Here is a 21,241-nt window from a genome sequence, read left to right on the forward strand (position 1 = left end):
ACAGAGAAATTTATTTAAAAGGCCTGGACAGAGACCTAAAAAATAAAAATCTAGGCAGAATGTCAGAATAATTTTGAGAGCATATATTATAATCTCCCTTTGGAAGGAATAAAGGCAATTAATTACCTAACTTTCCACAGTTAAGCATTATGATGACTCCGTAAGAATAAAGTAACGCCCACAGTAGAGAACATATAATTTTCAAATACTTAAAAGTAAAAACAGCTGGTGAATAACATAAAGAGGTAGACTGAAATAATTTATTATAAAGAAACTTTTCCCATAAATCTGTTTCATCAACATACATAATGACATTTTCGTGTATTCATAATTAGAGTGGGAAAACTTTTAAAATTTTTAAAACAAGAATGAGATGCAGGCAACAATGAACATTTGTGGTTCTGTGCCCTCAAGAACTCTAGTTTACATAATAGGAATGTTGATTAAACAACTGACAGGACAGTCAGTTGGAACTAAACTTTTCTTTCATTTCTCCAAATAAAAGGAGGCAAAGAAATGTGACATACTGGCTTTACAAATTCTCCAGATGTCAAAATTGATCTGGTTGATTAATTAATCAAGAAATTTTTAATTTCTATTTTCTACCCTTAAGTCACTAAATATAAATCACTGATTTACAATGAATAAAGTAAAGTTGGAGCTGTAATTCCATCCAATTAGTTTTAAAATGTATTATTTTGGAACAAAGTCCTTCTCCTAGCTAAGTAAATAAGATTTCCCTTTAAGGAACAAGTGCATTTTTAACAGATTCGGGAACTCGACTTGCATAGTAGTCGTAATTCCTCAGTGTGGCCAGGACGCCTGCGGAGTTCATATGTTTCACTTCCTTGTTGTACTGAAGGGCATTTCCATGGATGTCGGTCAACTTGCCTATAGAAAAAAACATCAATACAACGTTAATGGCTGATTGGATCATTATGTTTCTAGTTATTTTTAAGCACCCTCTTGCTTCCCTATATAATAATATCCAATAAATTTTGAATAAAGTAAGAAAGATAATGAGTGACCATAAAGGTTAAGTGTTAATTCACTTGAAATTTAAGACTATAGAGCAATTTTGACTAACTGAAGGATAAAACATTATTTTTCTCCTTGATTACAATAATTTCATTTAGCATTTTCAATTTATATTTCTCAGGATCAATTAATTTCTCTTTTCCTGAGTTGATTACTTTCCCTATTGGTTATACTCCATCATCACTACTCCCATTTTCAAAACTGTTTTCTTCATTCTGCCATTTAATATTAAGGCTTTATTTGGTAAGAATTTAAGTGAAGTATGTTCATAAAATGAAACTGTATAATACAGTTACATTTAACACTCTAAAGAGAATAGATTGTGATGAATTTAACTTGCTTGTCATGTAATATGCTAATGAGATATTGATACAATAATATACCAGGAGAAATGACAGAATAAAAGTCAAGTAGTTAAGAGCAGATGTGACCTGATATCTATTTGAAATCGTAAAATCATCTTACTATGTATATATTTGTAATACATTTTCAGTCAGATTTAAAAAACTCTAACTCTATGATTTTTAGCACCAGTACTGAGATATTTACCCATATGGATTAAAAGAAACTAAGTGACGTGATGATAATGATAATGAATATTTTACTTTTCAAGGAAAAAACCCTAAAAGCATTAAAGCCATAAATTAATAAGGGTTTAATTAAAGTAACTGTATGCAGATCAAGGTCCAACAGAGAAACCATAAAGAAAAATGAATTTGCTGAAAATCTACTTTCTCACCTATGAAATGCAGGGTTGATAATCTCTAACTTTCTAATTTTTATATTCTAAGAGTCTAGGAAAAGTAATACTATTGAAATATTATGTCTTAGCATAATATAAAAACTGTAATTCCCCAAAATATAAGGGACCAACCTCCCACAGCATGTAGAATAACTTCGGGAGCACAAGTATCCCACTTCTTACATCCAGGACTTGCAAATACATACGCAGAGGCTTTGCCTTCAACAAGCTGAATAATCTGTAACGGTAAAGACAATAATTATCCCTCGACCATGACATGACTGAGGTACAAACAAGAGAAACTGCTTGTTTCTATTAAGTATATTTCAATTCCTCTGTCAGACTCAGCTTAGGTTAAAGCCTTTAGCAGGTTTAAATGACATGAGTACGTGAAGAAATATCTAGGATACATGCATAATATAGTGATTTGAGAGGAAAAAAAAGTGGTCAAATCAGCTACAAGGAAGATATTTGAACAGTCTCCACACTCCAAGTTAGACAAAATAAAGTTTTCTTTTTTTATGTTGTTTTTCTTTCTTTCTGTAAAAGCAATATATATTTATTGAAGAAAAACTGAAGTTTTTTCACCATGTAAAAAATTGACTGTTATTATATAAAGGATAGAGAAATATCAACTAGTGCAATAATGTATAAATTGTGATAAGTCCTAACAGATGTATGATGCTTACCAGTCTAACAAGTAGTTTCATAAGTCTTTGGAATCATATCTATTGCTGTTTCCACTACCAAAATATGAATTTTTCTTTTTTTGGCTGAGAAAGATTTGCCCTGAGCTAATATCCATCGCCAATCCTCCTCTTTTTGCTTGAGGAAGATTCGCCCTGAGCTAACATCTGTGCCAATCTTCCTCTATTTTGTATGTGGGCTGCCACCACAGCATGGCCACCGACCAGCAGTGTAGGTCCATGCCAGGGAACTGAACCCAGGCTGCTGAAGCAGAGTGCACTGAACTTAACCACTAGGCCACAGGGGCTGACCCGAAAATATGAATTTTTAAATAGTCATCTTAATAATTCCTATAATACTTGAGGTCACGATAGAAACTCCATCACTCAAAACAGTAACTTGCTACCAAGTTTTCATCAGTCCAACTTTTCTTTTAGTTATTCTGTAAAATAATTAGTACTGTGAAACTCAGAGTTCAAATATTCAGAAGAGACCAGACTAGGAAAATGAAGAAAATCTCAGTGAATACAATGTAACCAATTATTCCTTTCAGCACTATTCAAGAACACCTTCAAACGATTAAACCTTGCTGCTGGCTTTTAAGTAAAAGGTTTTTCTTTCATTTAACAAATATGTGTCAAGTCTTATTATGTGCCAAGAACTATGCTAGGTATATTTTTTGAGGGGAGAGGGGCTGTAGCCTTCATTAGATTCTCAAAGAGGTCCTTGATGTAAAAAAGTTAATAACTGCCCAACAAGGTCTTTTCACAGGAGAAAAGGTGGGGGAGGTACAGGACGGGGATTTTGTTCCTAAGGAGAATGGTGCTCTTCGGGAATAAAAGAGGTAATGGGGTTTTGTGGTTATAAAAGTAGGTGCAAAGAGAAATCATATTTCAGTGAATACCACAAAAACATTTTTACTTTGAAAAGTTTTAGACGTTTTTCAAAATACTGTTATTTTTATTTATTTTTATTTTTTTAATTTTTTTAAATAATTTTATTTATTTATTTTTCCCCCAAAGCCCCAGTAGATAGTTGTATGTCATAGTTGCACCAAAATACTGTTATTTTTAAACTCTGATTTTTCATCCTCTTGTCAGTAAATGCTTTTAGAAAATCTAAAAATAGTTGATTATTGCTTCTAAAGGGTAGGTGAAGAGAAATGAATTACATTCAATTCAATAAATATTTATCATTTGTCTTCCCCATGCCAGGGACACAAGTGTGAAACACACATGTATCAGGAAGTACATGCAGTTCAGTATCAGTAGACCCTAAGGGTGAGTGAGGGATGGTAGGAGATAAGGCTTGGGGGCATTCAGGGGTCAGGATATAGAGGAATTTACATTCCATTCTCATAAGCTTGGATTTTAAATTGTTGTGAAGGGGAGTCATCCAAGGATTTGGGGCAGGGGAATGACATACGGTAAGTTTTGCATTTTTGTGTGTGTGAGTATGAAGAACACTGGCCCTGAGCTAACATCTGTTGCCAATCTTTCTCTTTTTGCTTGAGGAAGATTGTCGCTGAGCTAATATCTATTGCCAATCTTCCTCTATTTTGTATGTGGGTCGCTGCCACAGCATGGCTGATGAGTGGCGTAGGTCCGAGCCCAGGATCCAAACCCGCAAACCCAGGCCGCAGAAGTGGAGTGTGCTGAATTTAACCACTACGCCACGGGACTGGCCCCGTGTTTTGCATTTTTAATTGCTCTAAGTGGCACTGTGAAAACTGGGGCTGAACAGGGAGACCACTTTGGAAACTACTGTAAAGTCTGGGTAAAGGATGATGATAGGTTTCAACTAGGGCACTGGCAGTTGAGATGGACAAGAGGAGATGTTAGGGAAGAATTAAGATCTATAGGTAGGACCAGATTGATAGGATGTAAGGAAGGAAGGAGTTTAGGATGACTTTCAGGTGTCTGGTTGGAACAATTAGGAAAATGGTGGTGCCATTAACCAGACAGGAAATAGGGAGAGGAACACATCTGGGGGCAGGTAGTAGAGGACGAGCTCATATTGGGCATGTTGAATTTGAGATACCTGAAGCATGTCATCCTGATCATATTCAGCGGGTAATGAGAGGAGAAGAGATCAGGGCTAAGGATGTAGATCAAATTGTGTTCCATTTCACAATTTTCTCAAGAAGAGGGGAGCCTAGATGAAAGAAGGGGGAAGATTCCAGGAAAGGGCAGGCAGGCCCATGCTTAGAGTCTGTAGAAGAAAGGTATAGGGAGTAATCCTAGAGAGTCCTTGAGAAAATAAGGGCTGGCAAGAGGCACCGGGTCTTATCCTTATGATTTATTACCACTGAACTCTCTCAGATTAAAAAGACTCAAATCTTAACATTTTTGTAAAATTCATATGTTGCTGAAATGTGCTTTTAACAGCAAATTACAATCTTTAGTTGCTTCTCTCAAACTCTTATTTCACATTTTTTAAAATCTCAGTATTTCTTTCCATTATTCAACTGAATTTCAGAGCAGATGACAGCAGTTTTTCATACCTTATTTCCTGCTCCTCCCACTCGCAGCACATCATCAGGGTTCATAGCAGTAATACAGTCAGTAACCAATTTGCTGTTATGGGATCGGGTAGTTGTGATAATGTGTTTCCCAGCAGGCACTTCTTTCAGCTGAAAGCCAAAGGCACCTAAACCTAAAACTCCCCAGATTGTCCTCCCCAACACAGCATCTGGTCCTGCCTATGTAAATGAGTGAAACAACAGCAGAGCTTGTAATCATTTGGAGAAAAACGTTAGCCATAAATAGAATATTTAGTCACGTTAGCAACATGACTTTTTAAAAACAAAAACATGATAATGGTATAAAGTACAAAAACAATATCATCGACAAAGAAGTTTTCCCAAGAGAATCAACTGATTACTCTCGTTGTTGTTTGGGTTAATAACTGGGTTTCAAAGGTACTGAAGGGAACTTTTGGTTATGCCCTGGAGTTCTCAGGAAAGGGAACATCATATACTGATTCCTGTTCCTCTCTGAATCATCCCATTATCTCATTATTGTATTTGAAAATAGCCGTTTGCAAAAGGGACTGAAGTCCCCAGGAAATGAAACACCATGTATTGATTACTACCTTTCATTATCCAAGGAATGAAAAGGATCATGTTACTCCAGGAATAGGTAATGGTGATAATGTACTCTGCTGCTACAGAGACAGAGCAAGCAGCTGAACAGGCTGCTACTGAAGAGTAGCCATGGATAATGGGGTCAGGGTCAAAGATTTTACTGACAATTGTAGTGGTAAAATGACAATGATGACACAATCTTAGAATCTGTACTTTCCTGTGCAGAGCTCAAAGAATTTTCAACCACATTGTTATAACTATACACTTCATATAGAAAAACATAACCTGTATTTCATGGACCATAAAACTGATGCATAAAATGATTAACACCAAATCATCAAAATACCATTATATTAATATAGTAGACATATGTTGTAGACATACAGACATATATTTTACTGAATACTAAGTACGTACCAGCCACCATACTAAGTGCTTCACATGCATTATCTCATTTAATCCCCAAAACAACCCCATGAAGTAGGTATTATCACCCTTATTTTACAGATGAGAAAAATGAGATTTGGAATCATTAAGTAACTTGACCACGGACTCTTGGAAGATCATAACCAAGCTCAGGCTAATCTGTTTTCAAAGCCAATATTCTTCATTTCTAAACTATCCTGTCTAAGTTTACTTGTCAACATGCTTTCAAAAACGTCATCTTATTTGTCCTGTAGCAGTACCCTGGGTGCTGTTACAGTGGAATATGCTGATGTTGCAGGATGCGTTCCATGGGAAGCAGACTCTGAGATAGGTAGGATGTTTATTAAGGAGTGCCCTTGGGATCAACACCCATGGAAGGGAGGGAAGGCAGCGTGACTGGGCAGAGAGAGAAACTGAGTTGTGATACAGACCCAACAACAGCTTCAGCTGACCCTATGGAGAATGGCCCTTCAGGGTTGTACCAGATTGGGATAAACTATCAGGCCTTTATATCCCTGCAATAATCGGTAATTGGATATGGACTGCCTTGGGAAAGGATGTGTCCCTGGGTGAGGCAGCTCTTCACAGGTGAGGAATCCCCGAAGAGGCTGACAGCTGAAGGCTGTCTGCTGATAGCACTCCTGCAAATGAGGCAACAAAGGAACCAAAGAACAAGCACCAGGTGTTCAATATATGTTTCTGTGCTTCCTCTGTTCCCTCTCAAGTCTGTGCTACAGGAGAGGCTGGAATCTGAGACATAAGGATGGCTTCTGTGGTGGCTCTGGGTGCTCATTAAGCTCAGCTTGATTGCTGAGACTAATTTCATGCTCTCAAGAAACCTATTTATTAATTCAGCTCTCTAGTTATTCTGAAAAAGAAAGGAAAGCATACTAAATAGTGGACACGAGTATTCTGGTCCCTAATGTCACATTCCTCTGTAAATGATTCTGTAGGCCAAGAGGATGGGACCAAGGAATCTGGCACCCTGGGGAGGTACATGCATTCCCAAGAGGCAGCCAGCTAGCCTTCCTCTGCACTCCTGATCTCTCAGTCTCGCTCACTGTCTCTCTCCTTCAATGGCTCCACACCAACTTTCTGGGGGTAATAAAGGCTAACATTTTCACCTTACTGATGAGTTAATTAAGATTCATGACGGTTAAGAAGCTAGTTCTGACATGAAGACAGACTGGGTCTCTTTGCACTAAGCCATGCTGTTTCCTTTAACAGCCTACCAGTTTCCACATCTGTTAGAATCAATAATAAAGTTTGAATTGTTAAATGTCTTTTATCTGGCTCAAGAGAGCAACATAGAGTAACGGGTCAGAGCTTGGACCAGGGTTTGAATCCCAGATCTGCCATTGATCAACTGGCTGACCTAGGGCGAGTTACTTGCCTCAGTTTCCTCTTCTTTAGAACAGGGATAAAGGTTCCCTTAAAGGATTATGGTGAGTATTAAATGAGATAATGCATGTAAACCCCTTGAGTCTGGCACTACACAGTAAGCTCTTGATAAATTTTGGCTATTATTATAATGATGATTTAAAATTGAATATTCAGCCTTGAATACTACCAACAGAATTGATCAACTTTTCCAGTTGTTGCAACAAATTTTAAGGCATAAGTGAGAGAAGGAAGAGAGAGGAAAAAGAGGGTACAGAGGGAACGTGGTGAATGAGGTAACAAAGGGGAAAAGCAGGACAGGAGACAGTGAACTGGCACGTGGGATGGACAACATCTACCTGGGGTACCACTGGCTGCCCCCCTCTTTTCTACCTCATAGTGCAGCCAAAACCCTAGCTATTTTTCTCACCTTTGCTTCCTTCCTGTGTTCCCTTAACTTCTGCTTTTCATTGTTCTGTGGAAAATGAATACAATTTTCTAATCTCAGAAAGAAGTGATGGAAATTAACAACTCCTATCTTTTTTTGATGAAGGGTGCCATGCATTACAATGTTATCTCTGAATTAAATGCCCCTCTTGTACGTAATAGTATTAACTTACTTTAAAGTTTATGTAATAACCACAAACTTACGTCTGCATATAATACTATACAAAATTAAAGTCATATTAAAAGAATTAATGGACACTTAAGCAATTCAATATGACTTTCCCAATAATGCATAACTATTTTTGCTAAATAATGTTAAGAAGCACATGATTATAAAGTTATAATCATACAAATGGCAGAAATAAACAGATTTATCTTAAAAGTAGAGAGTAATTCTGCTCTTAACTCAAATTGGAAATTCCAAAGTAATAGTCCCCACTCTGGTTACTTTGTTTCTCCAAAGTTCTATCAAGGTCACACTAATGTAAATACCTTAAGTATTTTATATCAATAATTTCCTTTAACATTTAATGTGATTTAATGGTATATTCCTGCTTTGGAATTACATTAGTCTCTTGCTTCTAAGGAAGACAATTTCCTGGGATCATAATAGAAAGTCAAAGCAGAATAGAGAGACAAAGCAAGAGAGAAGAGTGTAAGAGTATATTGAGTTCTGCTATCAACGCTGACTATAGTTTAGGCACTACGTAGTATTACCTGGAAAACAACATGGCTAGCATCTTTTCTTGGTTGAAATGGTTCATTTCTTCAATGTGCTTCAAGAACCACCTGTAAATCAGGTGTCTCAATGACCAAGCTAATCAAGAACCATATCAGTAATTCCCATCTTTTGCATTTGAATCATAAGGCGTACATAAAAATATATATGTAATATAGAGGGTGTCTCTGTACACACACATACATACTATACATTCCTGGTATCAACACCCTCAGAGGTTCTGATTCAATAGGTCTGGGGTATGACCTGGGAATCTGTATTTTGTATAGCTTCCCAGATGATTGCACATGCAACCAAGCTAGAAACCACTGGATTAGATAACATCAGGAATCACATAACACTATAATTATTTATTTAATAAAATATTTTTGTATCATTTATAGTAATACCTGGTAGTTGTAATATGGCTGGTTAATAACTCCTGCAATGGCTTTTCCTTCATAAGCAATTCCAATGAGAACTGTTACATTGTCAAGAAGACCTATAAAGAAGAAATGAATATCAATTATGTAACTTTCTCATGTTATGACTCATCATCAGCACATGAATTGCTCCAAGTTATTTTTGCAGTAAAGGTAAAGAATTTGCAATGATTCATCCATGACCAATCTTACTTCTGGAAAAATGCACAAATTATAAGAGCGAGCTGGCTAGAGACAGAAGAAGGGTCTATGACCACTTAATTGAATTGATACACATGGTCTCATTAGTACAATTTGTAAACCAATTAACCAAACCAGCCATAACTCCACAGCCACTATCATTAAATTCCTGTGCCCCCTCTGCCACCATCCGACTCATTCTCACCTGTGGGATCACTCTCTATTCCATGATTACTCTCCAGACTTGCATTTCATACCTCTGAAGTAAGGTTTCTCAAAGTGGAGTCCATGGACTATCAAGCAAGATTAGAATTAACTTGTGTAATTTTTACAACACAGATTCTCTGGCTCTTTCAAAGCCAGTGAATCAAAATGTCTGGAGGTGGGGGTCGAGATCTAAACAAGCTGTCTAGGTGCACTTACACAAACTAAAGCTGTCTAGAGCTTCCCTATTTCTCAATGGATTACAGAGATGTTTTCAGTGCACACACATACATACACACGCACACACACACACTGCGTGACTCTCTCATTATAGATATGTCTCACCCAAGGACGGAGAAAGGGTTTTTCTAGTAATCATGAGAAATTTTCTTTTTTTAAGCCATGAAGCTGAGAACCAATAGAAGAAAACCTATGCAGATCTTTATTTCAAAAATAAAACTCTAAGACTACACTATGCTCCTAAAACCCAAAACTCTGGCTCTAAGCCTGGTCTTTTTTACTTTAATGTTGCCAATTTTATTTTAATTTGCTGCTTTCTAATTTTTCTCATCTTAGAGAATTTCGGAAAGGAGAAATATTGTACTGTGTTTCCAAATCCATCTTTAAAGGCGAGGCTGTGAAGTGAGAAGGGGTTCACACATGAGGAGAGAGTGAGTGGGATGGGCATGTGATGGTGGTGGCGGCAGAGCAAGGGCAGACAGGACAGCCGTGCTTTTCATTGTTTTTCTACCCCAATAAGGCTAGGGGTTCAGTATAGTCCCTTTGGCAATACTGGTTTAGTGTTCGTTATTCTCATCTGGGGGATATGAGAATTGTGGAGCTGGTAGAGTCGGGGGAGGGGAGTCCTATTTGAAGGGGATGAATTTTCTCCCTCTCTGTCTTGACAATCACTGATTTATAGTAACAGTTAGCTAGGGTGAGCACAAATACAGCTTTAGGGCATAGACATAAAATATGATACCAGCTTTCCTACAACATATGAAATATAAAATGTTTACAACTAAACATCATATACTAGTCCTACTGCTATCAAATACAAATACCAAAGAGATACTAGCCTTCAGTATATTCCTTGGTACCATCCAGAGGATCAACCCAGACCACAAGCTAAAAAAAAAAAAAAAAAAAAAGAAAATATCCAAATTAAGCAGACAAAATTAAAAAAAAAGATTTAAATAGTTTAACTCAAACTACCCTTTGTTATCATTTTTGAAATTATTTTATGGATGGTTTAAGCCAATGTCATCAGTTTCGTGATAGTGAAAAAAACTTGTTTTGTAATCATGGAAAAAGTTCCATTTAAATTAGAGAAAAGGCTCATTTAAGAATTTTAAATATGAAATGCTTAATTGATTAAAGCTTACTGTTACCTGAATACTAAACACAATGCCATGAACACACCAAAAATGTTTTGAACAATGTGTGGTTGCTACTCATTTTTATATATAAATGCTCCTTAAGAAAACAAATAATGACAGTCTGATAAACTTAAGGATACCATTTATATATGGCAAAGAAAAATGAACTGTTATAAAACTGACACTGACTGAAAAAGAAATCCTTTTCTACGCAGGACTTAACATGATTCAGGATATGTGGCCATTAACCACTAGAATTACAACGCTTGATGTGAAATTGTGAGCGAGGACATATTTCTGTTGGAAGATAACATCTCATCTTCTTTCCATTTTCCAAACCACAGAGTAAAGTGCCTTACTCATAGTAAGTAGTCAATGAATGTGTTAAATAAATTAAAATTCAAAAACTAAAGAAGTCTGATAGTTATCTGACATCACATTTAATCTCAGCAACTATAAAAAGTAAGGGAGGTGATTTTTACGGCCTACCAAAAACACAAGGCAGCAATCTATTTCATCTCCTTCCAGCCCCAATTACCAATGAAATGTTTTACTACCAAATCTACTAAATAACAAATTAGATATTCTCCCTAAAAGTATTTTTAATAATAGTTTTAGAGTGGAGAAGAAACCAATAGGATAAGCAACTGAACTCTAAACTAACAGGTGAGATGTTCCACATGGTTGCCTGACCCTTCCATGTTGGCTCTGAAAGATTTCAAGTTCTTGATTGCCTCTATAATTACCAGCTTTCATCATTATAGGCAAACTTTATTCCCTTTACTATGGCAAAAAATGAAGATTAACAGAGAGTTAAGTAATAATATGGATCATACATCTTCCTCTTTAATAGACCTGTACTGTGATGGGCATGGTTGCTGCAGTATTTCCTCCCACTGGCCATCTTCAATCAGCTCTTGATCCACTTCCTCAGAAGGCAGATCCTAAAGCAGACAAGACTGACCGTTACTGAAGCTGTTTAGTGTTTACACAATACCCTCCGTCTCAGTAACAGAAGAAATGCAGCGTCATAGCTTTTACTAGTCCTTCGCGTTCACCATTTATGTTTAGAGCTTTAAAGCAAACCGAATAAAATTGCAAAAATGACTGTATACGTCTCATCAAAGTTGATTACAAACTCATTATCCTGAACAGAGTTTAAAAAGAAAAGAATTTTTACATATTGTAACCTTATTTAATAAGTGGCTCTGACATCAGATACTTCTCGCTCAATTACATGAGATGTCAATTCCCTCACTTACACAGTGTTATAGTCTTTGGATAAGTACGCAAGTAAGCCTAATTTAAAACAAAAACAAAAACAGAAACAGAAACAACAAAACCCATTTTATTCCAAAGTTCTAGAACTCTGCCCATCTTATAGTTTGTATGCTGAATATTATAACAGCAACCATATCTTCTATGGCCAAGAATTGAGACATCTGGCCTAGAAATGGACCAAAATATTTTATAATCAGACATTTCCTTCAAGTCCAAGGAATACAATAATTACTTTTGTGTTAAAACACTAGATATAATGCTTGAAATCATAATAGAGGTATATAAATCATTAAAGTGGCAATTATAAATCCATATGGTAAACAGACATTAAAAAAATATTATATCCCTGACAAGTCTTACCTCTTCCCCTATAATTGTTAGTTTGGGGAATTTCCGGGCCAGTGAAGAGCATATGCTCATTTGTACCAATCGGTCAGCTTTGGTCTGCAGGTCTGTCGCAGAGGTCTGTAACACAGAATGCAAATTTTAGCAAAACCAACATGAAATAAGTTGTCCTCTGATTCCTAATGCATGAGTGTCCATATCATTTAAGTTACACTGTCTGTTCTTAGATTCATGGAACTTAACACCAAATGAGCCAACTAGTTTCCTGGTTTGGTTTTTCTCACGGGATTTATAGTGGTTAAAGTTTGGAAAGGAGCTTTTGAATTATTAGAACATTTTCTCCCCTAGTTTAGAAATTCCTTTCATAAGATCTCTAGATCAATCTTTTGCTTAAACAGGTTAAGAGATAGGAAATTAATAACTTTTCAAGGCAGTCAAAGCTAAAACCTGTACCTTTAGTTATTTGAAAGGTATTCCTTACATGGATCCTTCTATAACTTCCACTCACTAATCTTAATCCTAATAATTCAAGAGGTCCTCAAGATGATACACTAATGTACAGAAAAAATTCCTATTTCTAAAATATAAAAAATATGAAAATGAATGGCAGTAATATTTAATATATAGCTCCCCTATGGCATTCTCGCCCAATCTGCATGTCAGATTGTTATGTTAGTGAAAGACAGTGGAAAAATCTTATAACTGACAGCCACAACCTCCTTTGTTAGTTTGCTTTCAGAGAATTACATGTTGCAATTTATATATGGCTGGTTAGGTGGATTTACAGATTATATTATCTTAAATAGTAGAATTTTTACAATACTTTATAATGAGGTAAGGAAGGATCATGAAAATCCAAGTTTTTTATGCCCCACTGAAGTCTGCTGGTTATCTCAACACAAAGTACTATTCTGCTAGAATCTAGTGCCACAAAGCTAGAGATCTTTGTTTATTCCCTAAAGAACCATGTCTGGCACACAGTAGGTGCTCTATAAATATCTGTTGAATGAAACTTCTCAGAAGAATTATTGAATTCAAATTCATAAGATGACATATATCAATCAAGTTTAAATACCACTGCTCTAGAGAAAAAAGAAATACTGACAGCCATTCAACTACATATGAGGAAAGCTAGCCCAACTCTTTTCTTCTCTAGGCTATCTCCTGCTCTTTCTACTAACATAGTGCCAGACCTTACCATTCCGAATCCTTTGTGTGACAAACCTGATTTTGCCCTGTCTCTTTTAAAATGAGGGGTCAACAAGTGGATATCAAGTACTAGAAGTTAGAAGTGCCTGACCAGTATAGAGGACAGTGAGATTATTACCTTTTTTTCTAATTTGAACACTATATTTCTATTACTCCTTAGCTATAGGCTACAAAGTGGTACATCTAATATAATCACAACATACAATCAATTTAAACAAAATGAGCAATGCTAAGGAAAAAATCTGGAAAGAAATGATCCAAAATATTGGCAGTGGTGGCATGATGGATAATCTTTTACTTTTTGCTTTTTTTCTCCATTTCCTATTTTTCATAACAAAAAATGCTTTACAAAAAAGAAAAGACAGTAAGATTAGTAGCCTTCTGCAAGTCACACTATTACACTGTTGGTTTATCACTCAGCATGTACATGGTCAACTAAACCCTCTTTTTCAAATAAATTTGAATCAGATTTACCTCATTACTTGAACACGAATACAGGACTTGATAATTATACCTGTTACAATATCCTGTTGGATTTGGCCCACTTTTCTCTAAGTTTGCAACTATTTTGAATACTTATTCTGTGATCCAACACATTAACTACCCCTCCCAGCTTCATTTTATTGACAAACTTGGTACGTATGTTTTCTATATCCTCCTCTTCCACAATATTTTTGAGAAGACGCGTTCAATGAATTTTTAACTGTATTTAAGTTAATGGTTAAAGAGAAAAGAAGAGTCGGGGCGGAGCCCTATGATCTGTCACCAATGATCTTTTCCAGGTTGAAAATGAATCATGAATTAAAATTTTTAGGTAACATAGCTCATCCAGTTAAGAATATACCTAACAGGGGCTCAGGATGGGGGAGAGGAGATATCATCTGTATATTTATGAATAGCTTGAATCTTTTTCTGAAAATAGAGAATGAGAAACTATAACAAGTTTTTTCTGAAATCAAGATATCCTATATCTATTTCCTATACTATTAAGCCCATAAACCTATCAAAAAAGGAAATGAGATTTATTTCACTTGTTCTTGTCATTTTTATTCTTAATTTTAAACACAGTTATGTTCAATGTCCTATAATTAGCTCAAATGAATTTATTACTAAGTTGTTTTTTACTCATATATACGGTCCTCATTTTTTTATGCTAACAGCCTTAGATGTCTGACTAATTATAAAGGAGTGACTTAATTATGACTCTATTTCAAACCACTGTAATATTAATGATTAATCATATCCTATCACTTTCTCTCTCAGGTAAAATTACAATGCAATCTTCCTTAAAGATTATGATAAAAAGTTAATACATAGAAACTTACATTTAAAATTTATAATGTAAAACAATAATCAAATCTTGTGGGTGAAATTATATTTTATTTTATTTTATTTATTTATTTTTTTTTTTAAGATTTTTTTTTTATTTATTTAATTTTTTCCCCCCAAAGCCCCAGTAGATAGTTGTATGTCATAGCTGCCCATCCTTCTAGTTGCTGTATGTGGGACTCGGCCTCAGGATGGACGGAGAAGTGGTGCCTCGATGCGCACCCGGGATCCGAACCCGGGCCACCAGCATTGCAGCGCGCGCACTTAACCACCAAGCCACAGGGCCGGCCCTGAAATTATATTTTAAACTAGAGCACACGCATGGTAGAATTTAAGAATCAACTATCACTATCAACTATCTTTCTGATAATTTACCTAAGTTTTTAATTACGATGGTTTGGGTTTTCTTTTCCATGAACAAAAAAAAATTTAAAGCTTTGAATATAAGGGAAACTTATTTAAATGCCAGATTTTACCAAACATGGTAAAATAGATAGATAGACTGGCTTTGCGTGTAATAGATTACTTGGGATTTGAAGCTTGGTTACAATGCTCTGGGGTTAGACAGTGGTCAGGAGGCCCATTCATACAAAGGTTTCGGTTGTAGGAAGCCTGGAGTCATTTTCAAAGAAGAAATAGAACCCATTTGAACTATAGGTCTGGCAATCTCCATAAGGGAACCATCAATTATTTCAACTATTAAAGTCTGTCTAGTTTATTATAGCCTTTAGCCAAACCTCAAGGAACAAAAATAAAGTTGGTATGAAATGAGATGACATTTTCAGTACCTTCTCCACGATACCCAGGTCTCCTTCAGCAATAACACGTCTGACTATTGTTCCTGCCTTCTGAGCAATAGAATATGCTGAGGCTACCAACCGCATCAACACAGTGTGACTGGAAGCCATGACAAGCCCTAAAGGGAAATTCAGAGAAATGTTTCGTTACTTTCAAAGACAACTATTGGTTTCATTTACTTGAATTCAATTCAACAATATTTATCGAGTGCTTACTAGGATTGCCCCAACTAATTGTGAAGGTTCTTTAATAAATATTTACTAAAAAAGACTTTGGAAAAAACTCCATTTCAGCATTAGTTCTCTCAATAAACCCGACAGTATTCTTTCTCTCTGCAGATGGGACATTTTGAGGCATTGGGAAACTGGCCCAGGCTGATGAGCATGTGAAAAAGTTTTATGTATGAGGTGTGTAATATGCAGAGGTTGTGGAAGGTGCTTCAGGGGCTAAAAATATAAGATACAACATCTGCCCTTGAGGAGCTAATATTTTGTTGGGTTGGGGGTAAAATATTGTAACCTAAAGTCTATAACATAAAACTGGTAAGTGCCAAGAGAGATATAAATAGCATAAGGGAAGTGAGAGTATGTGTGGAGTAATTAAAAAGGGGAGGGATTGCATGTGATTACAATTAGTTTCTGAAAATCAATGAATATTCCTTTAGAGATTAAATACAATTTCATCTGCTGGTTATTTACTACCATCCTCAACAGCAGCCAAATAAAGAGAACAAGCAACATAACTAATTGGAGTGAAGACCAATCATCTGGAAAAGTACTAAGTGTCAGAGTAGTCCCGGGCTCCAATGAAAAATAGGGGAAAAAACCAGCCTTTAGGATCAAGTATATTCCTCTTTGAAAACACAAACTCAAATCCTGCAATTTTAGTGACTGTACTGATGCTGGGATGCACACCCAGATTCCCTTCCGGACTGAAGGACTTAAGCCCCCAGCTGCTCAGAGTGCTGCCAACAGACGGCCTTTAGCTGTCACCTTTCTTTGGGAAGTTATCTGCTGAGAAGAGTCACTTCATCTGAAACTGGTCAACAGGGAGGTTTAAAGGCCACTCCCCAACTAGGCTGCTGCCCCAACTCTGATGGGCTCATAATCCTGGCTTCTGAATGCCCAGTGGGGTCGGCTGAGGTCTTAGCTGAGAATGCATCATGACCCAACTTTTCCCACCATCCCTACTTCTTTCCGTTCTCTCCCACAAGTGATCCCAAGAATACTCCCTAATAAACCTCTTGTACTTTATCCCTGTCTCAGAGTGCTTACAGGAAACCAACCCCCACCTCTAATCAAATCAACATTATCTCAATGCAATAAGGGAATACAATACAGAATATAAAGGACATTATAAACCTCAATTCAGCAAGTCATCATTCTAGCACCAATTTCTGACTGCATATTTGATTTGACGTGCCTTTTAACTTCTTTACATCTTTTTTCTATTACCCTCATTCTATCCACAGGGATTATGAACGTGAGACAATAAACAAGCCAAGTGTTTGAAACTCTTCACAAGGAAGACAGAAGTGAAACTGATGTAAGGTAACGAACACCATACTGTGACCAATAGCTATCTGGAATTAAGATGAAAACAAAATAAATTTCTATGTATTTGAATTGTTTATCTTATTATTTCATAATCAGGCTTTATTCATTTTCTTGGCATACGAGGTGTTACATGTGGAAAAACTGGTTATGATAACTCCTAATTCAGGAACACCCCAAAGAGAAAACAGGAGAAATAATTTAGCAAACACTTTGTTGGCCTTACCTCGACTCCCTTATATCCACGACCAGCCATATATCTGATTTATTCCATACTGAAAAAGCTAGTCTTCAGGCAACTAATTTGTACTACCCAGGTGTCTTAACCACTGAGGATATTTCCATATGTGTTGGTATGCTCATTCAGTCCCCATGTTATATAAGACGCCATTTGTGAAAGGCAGATCATTTTCCCTCATTGTGTGGTGTAGTTCTAACTTTCCACAGATATCATTTATCTTTGAGCCAGTTAGGCAATCATTTAAGCCTTATCAGGCTTCATATATGACTAAAACACTTCCCTTTGTGTTTGCCAAGTCCAGAGTATTTCCTTCCAAAGAAAAACATTTCAGCTTTGTCCTTCTACTACATTCCTCATAAAATGTATACTATATTTATGAACCACCATTTAAAGCTAACATCAGTTTTATAAGAATGTAAAAAATGAGGTCTGATATAAAAGCACAATGATTTATAAAGAGATCCTGCAAATCACTTTTAGTTGGCAAATAACACAAAATTTCTACTATTTTCCCTGAAGTACTTCTTTGGTCCAAACTGAATTAGTAATGAAATATTACTATCCGCTAGCCTAATATTTTTCTTACATATTTTTTAAACAAATGAATACAGTTTTGGCTCTTGGTATAAAGAAAATGTAGTCATATTGGGGCTGGCCCCGTGGCTTAGTGGTTAAGTGCGTGCGCTCCGCTACTGGCGGCCCAGGTTTGGATCCCGGGCGTGCACCGACCCACCGCTTGTCTGGCCATGCTGAGGCGGCATCCCACATACAGCAACTAGAAGGATGTGACATACAACTATCTACTGGGGCCTTGGGGAGAAAAGGGGAAAAAAAAAAAAAAAGAAAATGTAGTCATATTATCAAAACACAAAATTTGTAAAGGAGGTTCCTATTAGCCTTTTTATTTTATTTCAAGATTGGCCCTGCACTTAACATCTGTTGCCAATCTTCCTCTTTCTTTTTTTCTTTTTTCTCCCCAAAGCTCCAGTACATAGTTGTATATCCTAGTTGTAGGTCCTTCTAGTTCTTTTACGTGGGACGCCACCTCAGCATGGCTCAATGAGCAGTGAGTAGGTCCACGCCCAGGATCTGAACCTCGCACCCTGGGCTGCCAAAGCGGAACGTGCGAACTTAACTGCTGCACCACCAGGCTGGCCCCTTAGCCTTTTTAAAGATTTTATTTATTTATTTTCCCCCCCCAAAGCCCCAGTAGATAGTTGTGTGTCATAGCTGCACATCATTCTAGTTGCTGTATGTGGGACGCGGCCTCAGCATGGCCGGAGAAGCAGCACGTCGGTGCGAGCCCGGGATCCGAACCCGGGCCACCAGCAGTGGAGCGTGCTCACTCAACCACTAAGCCACGGGGCCGGCCCCCCTTAGCCTTTTTAATTGTGTCCCCTCCCAGACCCTAAATGAGAAGTACCTGTTGATGGTATAGGGGGATACAGAGCAAGATCAGAAAGCTATCTGCAAGTTGATAACTCCCTCAGAGCAGTTCAGATTATACCTCCTTCTCTCCCAGTTCTACACCTTCTTCGTCCTAAAACACTACCTTTTGTGAACACGCCTGTCTGAACGCTTACTCAAAAACAGCATAGTAGTTTAAAGCACAGGCACTGGAACCAACTGCTTGTGTTCAAATCCTGGCTCTGCCACATATTAGCTGTGTGCCCGTGGGAAAGCCACCTAACTTCTTTGTGCCTCAATCTGTAAGACGGAGCTAACAATAGTTCCTATCACATAAGATTGTTGTAATTATTAAATGAGTAACACATATAAAACACAACAGCCCCTGGCAGAGGGTAAGTATGGAAAAATACTGGTTAACCATTATCACTATGATTGTCCTCATTACTGGCTATCTTGCAGGGACATTAGGGCAGTGTTAAGGGCAAAAAATTCCTATAGCTTCTGCAACATTACTTTGACCCTGAGGACGTAATATGACAACCAATACGATCCTGAATCACGGTACAGGTTCTTTTTCATAACATTCTGGGCTTAAGGCTTAGAGTATGTATGAAAAAAGGCTGTGTAACACTTAAGGCAGTCAACCTAACACCCCATCTGTCTAAGAAATTTTTACAGTTGCCAACAGGGCTAGTTCAGAAGAATAAAAACAACAAGAATCAAATGATCCATTTCTTCTCATAGCCTAGGAGAGGCATCTCGAATTCAATATAAAGGTGGTGAGCATATGAGGATTAGGATCTAAAAATGAGTGATGCGTTCCCAATCAAAATGCTAAGATTTTTTTTTTTGGAACCTGACCAAATGATGCTGAAGTTCAAGGTCATCTGGAAATGTAAAAATGTGAGCAGGGTAAATTCCGAAAAAAGAACAATGAGCAGAGCTACTCTCCTTACTAGTAATCAAAACACGATATAAAACTATAGTAATTAAAACAGTTTAGTCTGGGAAGACTTAAGAGAGACAAATTAATGGAGTCAAATAAATTCCAGAGATAGATCCAAAAACACTAAAGGTGGTCTTGCAAATCATGGGGGAAAAGTTAACTGTGCACAAATGGCAGGGGTAATTGCTATTCTTTTTTAAAAACTGTTAGATCCTTTTTGCATTCTTTATATCAATATGTATTCCAGATCAATGCGTGATTTTAAAAGTAAAGAATGAAACCATAAAAGTATGGGAATAAAACATGAGTAAAATGTTTTATAAATCTGGTTGACAAAAACTAAGAATCCATAAAAGAATATACTGATAAGTTTGACTGCATAAAAATTAAAATATCTATATAGCCAAAATACCATGAACAAAGTAAACAGATAATTGACAAAATGAGAAAAATCTGTATCACATACTAGACAAATGAGCTAATAATTTCTGTTACATAAAGGGCTTTTATATATCAGTATGTAAAAGATGAATAATCCAATAGAAAATGAGCAAAGGACATGAACAGGAAATTCCCAGAAAAAGAAAAGCAATGGCCATTAAATACAAGAAATGCTCAATTTCACTAACTAGGAAAGAAATGCAAATGAAAACAATGAGAAACGATTGTTCATTTGTAAGATTGGCATAGATAAGAAAACGTTTGCCTGGTGTTGGCTAAAGTGTGAGGGAACATGCTCCTGACCATTGTTAGCAAGGATGTAAAGGGGTGAGACCTCTCAGGAGGGTTTTGAAAACCGTATTAAAAGTAAAATGGACACATCTTTGGAACTAGTGATTATATTTGCAGGGAAACCTAAATAAATCAAGCAAGTCTACAAACACGTAGAAAAGACAGGAGGAAAAATATCTGCTATTTCAATGAAATTTAATTTTAGGCATAACACAGTCTCGAAATGTGAGCTCACAAATAACCCAATGTCTAGGTTGCCCTGTTATCTCTACACTACAGGACCCCAGAGCACGAAAATAAAAGCACAGATAAACAATTAACATGTTGACACTCAAGAATCTAGGTCCGAAATTGGAATATCCAGAGAGGCAATCTGATCCACGTAAAAAAAATTTTTGACCATAAATCCCTTGAAACTCCTCATATCTGTGCAAAGAGGTGGAGTTAGGGGACCAACAAAGGACACACATCTGCCTAGAGGCCCTCGCCCTAACCCGCAGGGGAGACACTTACTTACGGTGACAAGCCTGGAACAAAGTTAGGAGAACGACACTCCAGGGGGTAACAAAAAACGCGTTATCAAGCCCCAGGTCCCTCGCTGCTTCCAGTACCGCGCTTTCTCCCTGTCAGTAGGTCATTTGTGGAGGTAGGGCAAACCTACCTCAGCT

At 36.9% G+C, this 21,241-nt stretch overlaps 1 protein-coding gene across 2 annotated transcripts; it reads right to left on the reverse strand.

The window, feature by feature from the left end:
- Nucleotides 1-240: 240 nt before the first annotated feature.
- Nucleotides 241-21,227, reverse strand: BPNT1 (3'(2'), 5'-bisphosphate nucleotidase 1). Of its 2 annotated transcripts, none has more exons than XM_014794730.2 (9): nt 21,087-21,227; nt 15,682-15,809; nt 12,371-12,475; nt 11,566-11,673; nt 10,430-10,478; nt 8,934-9,025; nt 4,971-5,168; nt 1,913-2,018; nt 241-891 (listed from the first exon to the last, which is right to left on the reverse strand). In XM_014794730.2, exons 2-9 carry the CDS (start codon nt 15,799-15,801, stop codon nt 743-745), a joined length of 927 nt encoding a protein of 308 aa, XP_014650216.1. In that variant the 5' UTR covers nt 15,802-15,809; nt 21,087-21,227; the 3' UTR covers nt 241-742. The 2 variants fall into 2 exon arrangements, with proteins under 2 accessions (XP_014650216.1, XP_004439723.1); XM_004439666.3 differs by having other exon boundaries at nt 21,091-21,215.
- Nucleotides 21,228-21,241: the final 14 nt, after the last annotated feature.

This window comes from Ceratotherium simum, chromosome 36 (assembly GCF_057802395.1).
Source record: "Ceratotherium simum simum isolate JZ-2026a chromosome 36, ASM5780239v1, whole genome shotgun sequence".
Lineage (NCBI taxonomy): Eukaryota > Metazoa > Chordata > Mammalia > Perissodactyla > Rhinocerotidae > Ceratotherium > Ceratotherium simum.

What these genes read in the sequence shown, in the direction of transcription:
- BPNT1 (XM_014794730.2), bottom strand. Translation starts at nt 15,801, where the DNA reads ATGGCTTCCAGTCACACTGTGTTGATGCGGTTGGTAGCCTCAGCATAT. An exon ending in ACCTGGGTATCGTGGAGAAG is followed by an intron (nt 12,476 to 15,681) that starts GTACTGAAAATG and finishes TCTGTGTTACAG; the next exon opens with ACCTCTGCGACAGACCTGCA. An exon ending in AGCCATATTACAACTACCAG is followed by an intron (nt 5,169 to 8,933) that starts GTATTACTATAA and finishes TCATTTACATAG; the next exon opens with GCAGGACCAGATGCTGTGTT.